General features: G+C 43.9%; 1 protein-coding gene across 1 annotated transcript in view; it reads left to right on the top strand.

Annotated features, from left to right (window-relative positions):
* Positions 1 to 6,000, top strand: part of VWF (von Willebrand factor) — a 175,648-nt gene that overhangs the window by 153,856 nt on the left and 15,792 nt on the right. The window contains exon 38 of the mRNA XM_070755224.1: positions 1 to 46. This exon is cut by the window's left edge and continues 77 nt beyond it. Coding sequence (XP_070611325.1) covers positions 1 to 46 — 46 coding nt within the window. The remainder of the gene's footprint in view (positions 47 to 6,000) is intronic.

Here is a 6,000-nt window from a genome sequence, read left to right as displayed (position 1 = left end):
CTACAAATTGACGTGTGGGAAAATTACCTGTGAACCGTGCCCCAAGGTAAGAGGGAACACCGTGCTCCAAAGGAGCTTCTTTGACTTTGGAGGTTCTGACCACTTCCGAATTGCAATGGCCTTTGGACTTTCTACTCTCAGAAAATATGGGCATATTCAGTAGTGGGCTGCTGCACGGACGGTCCAGTGCGCAGTCCCAGTTGGAAAAATGGACATGCGCATGCATCTCTGCATCCCCGATGTGAGAGTCAACTTCTGCGCATGCACAGGAAATGAAATCTCACATGAGGACACAATTTCACAGGTTTTTGACTTTTTTATGCTTCCATCCATGCGCAGAAGCAAAGAACTCGGTGAAATCTCGCGCATGTGAGCATCCTCGCGTGAGATTTCGCTTCCTGCCCATGCGCAGAAGCCAAATCTCACGCTGATGCATCCCTGCATGCACACTTTCTTACATCTGCAAAGTCCCATCAGAACATGATTATATGCTGTAAGCTGCCCTGAGTCTCAGGAGAAGGACGGCATAGAAATCGAATAAATAAATAAAATAAATAAATAAATGATGTTCCACCAGTTGCGGCCCTATTTGGACCGGGAGTCACTGCTCACAGTCACTCATGCCATCACCTCGAGTTCGACTACTGTAACGCTCTCTACATGGGGCTACCTTTGAAAAGTGTTCGGAAACTTCAGATCGTGCAGAATTCAGCTGCGAGAGCAATCATGGGCTTCCCCAAATATGCCCATGTCTCACCAACACTCCGCAGTCTGCATTGGTTGCGATCAATTTCCGGTCACAATTCAAAGTGTTGGTTATGACCTATAAAGCCCTTCATGGCATCAGACCAGAATATCTCTGAGACCACCTTCTGCCGCACGAATCCCAGTGACCGATTAGGTCCCACAGAGTGGGCCTTCTCTGGGTCCCGTCAACTAAATAATGTCGGTTGGCGGGCCCCAGGGGAAGAGCCTTCTCTGTGCCGGCCCCGACTCTCTGGAACCAGCTCCCCCCCAGAGATTAGAACTGCCCCTACCCTCCTTGCCTTACGTAAACTCATCAAAACCCACCTTTGTCGTCAGGCATGGGGGAACTGAGATATCTCCCCCGGGCCTATACAATTTATGTATGGTATGTTTGTAGGTATGTCTGCTTAATAATGGGTTTTTTTAAAAATATTTTAAATTGTAAATTATTAGATTTGTTATGAACTGTTTTATTGTGTTGTGAGCCGCCCCAAGTCTACGGAGAGGGGCGGCATACAAATCTAATAAATAAATAAAATAAATAAAGAGATGCAAGGTAACTTAGTACTGCACATGGAAAGCACATCTGCTTGATTCATTCCAGCCACTGCATCTTTTTCTCTAGTGGTCTCTGTTGTGGTTAGCTCTGGCCCAGCTCCTGCCCCAAGGACTGAGGAGGTGGATGCGGGGAAAACATCAACATGTCATAGGCCTGTTTTGCTGCCAACAGAGTCAGACAGTGAATTGTCCTCTGCAGAAGGAAGTGGTGGTGAGATGGAGGAGGGGGGCTTGGAAGACAGCCCAGGAAGAAGTCAATCATCCTTATCTTCCTTAGATTCGGAGGAGGAAATAATGATAGACCCACGCATGCGTAGAGCTATGCATAGGAGTGAACAGCTTCAAAAGTATTATAGGAGATAATTGAGTCCACCTGTGGTTGGGTGGGGTTCAAGTAATTAGGGCTGCTGTTAAATTGGCAGCGTGCCAGGCTTGCAGTGTGGAGATTATCTGATCGTACTGGTTTGGATCGTGACTTGCTGTTTCAAGACTCTGTTTGTTGATTTTTCAAGACTTTGAAACCAAGGCAGAGCAAAGCGTGTGTGTTTCAGCTCGTGGAAGAAGGAGGGCTGTGACGTTTCTTCACAGCTGCTAGCTAAAGTACTTAAGGACTGTTTAAGGGTTTTTGACAGCCTACAAGTTTTAGAGCCAGGGTGGCGCAGCAGGTAGAGTGCTGTACTGCAGGCCACTGAAGCCGACTGTAGATCTGAAGGTCAGCGGCTCAAATCTCATCACCGGCTCAAGGTTGACTCAGCCTTCCATCCTTCCGAGGTGGGAAAAATGAGGACCCGGATTGTGGGGGCAATAGGATGGCTCTGTTAAAAAGTGCTGTTGCTAACATGTTGGAAGCCGCCCTGAGTCTAAGGAGAAGGGCGGCATAAAAAATTGAATGAATAAATAAATAAAATAAAGGTAGTAACTGTGAAAAGTGGTCATTAGTCACATTTTTAGTGCCATTGTAACTTTGAATGATCGCTAAACGAACAGTTAAGTTGAGGACTATCTTTTTAAGCAAGGAGGGTGTCTTTGTTATGCTCTATCAAATTTATTCCTTTTAATTCCATTTCTGACAGTTATTCATGCTCTAATAATTATAAAAATAGCAATGGCCTTTAAAGCAATGTGGCATAAAAATTGAGTGAATGAATGAATGAATGAATGAATGAATGAATGAATGAATGAGTGAATGGATAGATAGATAGTGTTCTGTCTGGGTTCCCCCAGACGTCAACACCAACTAAAAAGAGTATCCAGACACGCTGGTAAAAAGCAAAGTCATTTTATATCTTTGAAAACAAACACAGATAACAAAAACTGTTCTTACAAACTGGAATGCTATGAAGCTTCACAGAAGAGTCACGACGGCCAGACAATACAACAGGCTTCTTGCTGGCACACACACCACTGTAGATAATAAAACCCACGCCTCCCCCAAGTTTTCAGCCTTCGAGGCCACAAGCCAGAATCAGAGACGCCAAGGATCGAAGCAAGGTCACAGGACTCCCAAAAGATAACTCTCCACAATACAGGAAGGGCGGGCCTGCCTTTTCAACCTTTCTGAGGAGAACTACACCCAAACCCAGCTGTTGCCTATTAGGGATGGAAATACCTGGCTAATTGTCCCCTTCTTTGTGCTGCCCTTCTCTGCATCATATCTATGATGGCTTGTGCGTTCTCATCTAATGACTCCAGGCTACTCGCTGGGGAGAGCTCCCCCCCCGGGGGTCTCAGGCTGTTCTCCCTCCTCCTCATCCTGACATTCCTCTTCCCCATCTGCCTGGTCCTCCTCCTCCTCCTGTTCCTTGTCCTCCCCCTCTGAGCATGGAGCCAGCAGAGTTCCAGCCGTTCCCTAAGGAGCCTCAGACTGAATCACAACAGATAGATAGATAGATAGATAGATAGATAGATAGATAGATAAATAGATAAATAGATAATAGATAAATAGATAAATAAATAAGTAAGTAAGTTTGTTTTGGGAAGAGTGCTCTTTGCCATACAAAAAGGGTGCTTTGTTTCTTTTGAATTTTGTGCTAAAGAACATTGTTTTTTAATTTTCAAGTGTGTGTGTGTGTGTCTGAATTTTTTACCCTTGAATTTTCGGGAGGCTCATACCATAGAGTCCGGCTGAACAGTCTCCATGCTAATGTCTGTGACTACCTCATCCGTTACAGGACGTTTTCCCAAACCCCTGGTCATTGGATAAAAGGGAGCTGTTTTCAAGGTCTCCCACCTGTTGCAAAGCATTCTTTCTTAAGCAAGCCAGGATCCAAAGTTTGCTTGCTTTTATTGTCACTCATGGGCCTCAGCACAAAACAAATAACGTGACAATTTTAGATGCAAAGCAGAATGCGCCCGCTTCAGTTTTTATACCCTAGTGTCATTCGACTGCTATTTTCTTGAAATAAAAGTAAATGGGCACATATGTCCTTGATGTTAAAATAAAATCAGCGTGAAGGTTGACAGAAAGCTTTGTAATGTCCCCGGTGATGTCACGCGGATGGAAAGAAATCAAGCTTTAATTTGATCACGCCATTAATTTAGTTTTGTCAGAGACCTTTTGTTCCTGGTTTTTTAATAAATATAGGACGTTGCAGCTGGAAGTTGCAAATTAAAACTATTTTAGGTTTTTTAAAAAAAGAACAAGAAGAAAAAGGATAAAAACTTTTCAGATCTCGTGGGCCTTTGCCTGTACAGTGGTACCTCATGATACGAACTTAATTGGTTCCAGGAGGAGGTTCGTAAGGTGAAAAGTTCGTAAGACGAAACAATGTTTCCCATAGGAATCAATGTAAAAGCAAATAATGCGTGAAAATCCTTCAGGAAAATCCCAAACTTTAGAAGGGAGGCGAACAGAGGGCAGGGAGGAGCAGCTAAAGGGGGCAGGTGGGAGAAGCAAGGCTAGGCTAAAGGGTGAGTGGGAAGGAAGAAAGGCAAGGGGGCGCCCCTCCCTTTTCTTTTTTCAAAAGACACCATTTCAGTTCCTTTGCAAGCACATTGTTCTCTGCAAAGTCTTTCCTCCTCCAAGCCGCCCCTCCCTTTTCTTTCTTCAAAAGACACCCTTTCAGTGCCTGCAAGCACGCTGTTCTCCTAGTTTTTAAAATGCAGTCTTTCCCCCTCAAAGCCGCCCCTCCCTTTTCTTTCTTCAAAAGACACTCTTTTAGTGCCTCTGCAAGCACGCTGTTCTCTGCAAAGTCTTTCCTCCTCCAAGCCGCCCCTCCCTTTTCTTTCTTCAAAAGACACTCTTTTAGTGCCTCTGCAAGCACGCTGTTCTCTGCAAAGTCTTTCCTCCTCCAAGACGCCCCTCCCTTTTCTTTCTTCAAAAGACACCCTTTCAGTGCCTTTGCAAGCACGCTGTTCTCTGCAAAGTCTTTCCTCCTCCAAGACGCCCCTCCCTTTTCTTTCTTCAAAAGACACTCTTTTAGTGCCTCTGCAAGCACGCTGTTCTCTGCAAAGTCTTTCCTCCTCCAAGCCGCCCCTCCCTTTTCTTTCTTCAAAAGACACTCTTTTAGTGCCTCTGCAAGCACGCTGTTCTCTGCAAAGTCTTTCCTCCTCCAAGACGCCCCTCCCTTTTCTTTCTTCAAAAGACACTCTTTTAGTGCCTCTGCAAGCACGCTGTTCTCTGCAAAGTCTTTCCTCCTCCAAGCCGCCCCTCCCTTTTCTTTCTTCAAAAGACACTCTTTCAGTGCCTGCAAGCACGCTGTTCTCCTAGTTTTTTAAATGCAGTCTTTCCCCCTCCAAGCCGCCCCTCCCTTTTCTTTCTTCAAAAAAGGGGAAAAAAAGAAACCCCTTCATCCCAGCAGCAGCTGCTTGGGTTTGTAAGGTGAAAATAGTTCGGAAGAAGAGGCAAAAAAATCTTAAACACCGGGTTCGTATCTTGAAAAGTTCGTTAGAAGAGGCGTTCGTAAGATGAGATACCACTGTATTTATTCCATTCCTAGAGTAAGATGAAAGACCAGGTCTCAGTGAGATTTAAAACTGAGTCTCCCCTCCCCTAATGCAATATTCTTAGCACTGCACCACACTGTCTTTCCCATGTTGGGCAAACGAGAGTGTGTGGTGTTTAAGACTTTGGGTTTGTCAACTGAAAAGTTGGCGGTTCTCTTGACATATTTTTATTTCTTATATAAAACAAAATACAAAAACACAAAATGAAATATGTAGGAAAATAAGGGAGGAATAAGGAAAGGGAAGAAAAAAAAGAAAGGGTAAAGGAAAAATATCAACAAAAGGCATTGACTTTATTTATTATTTATTTATTCATTTGTCCAATACACAATACATATGGAAGAGAATAGACATGAAGTAATATATATAAAGATAATATGTAAAAATAGAAGAGAAGATATATGAAAGGAAGAAAATATATATGATATATGAGATAAAGGAAAGACAATTGGACAGGGGACGAAAGGCACACTAGTGCTCTTATGTACGCCCCTTACTGACCTCTTAGGAACCTGGAGAGGTCAATTGTGGATAGTCTAAGGGAGAAATGTTGGGGTTTAGGGGTTGACACTATTGAGTCCGGTAATGAGTTCCACGCTTTGACAACTCGATTGTTAAAGTCATATTTTTTACAGTCAAGTTTGGAGCAGTTAATATTCAGTCTGAATCTGTTGCTTGCTCTTGTGTTGTTGCGGTTGAAGCTGAAGTAGACATTGACCGGTAGGATGTTGCAGCATATGATATTGTGGG

Source organism: Erythrolamprus reginae, chromosome 6 (assembly GCF_031021105.1).
Source record: "Erythrolamprus reginae isolate rEryReg1 chromosome 6, rEryReg1.hap1, whole genome shotgun sequence".
Classification (NCBI taxonomy): Eukaryota; Metazoa; Chordata; class Lepidosauria; order Squamata; family Dipsadidae; genus Erythrolamprus; species Erythrolamprus reginae.
This window is presented reverse-complemented; position numbering and strand designations above follow the sequence as displayed.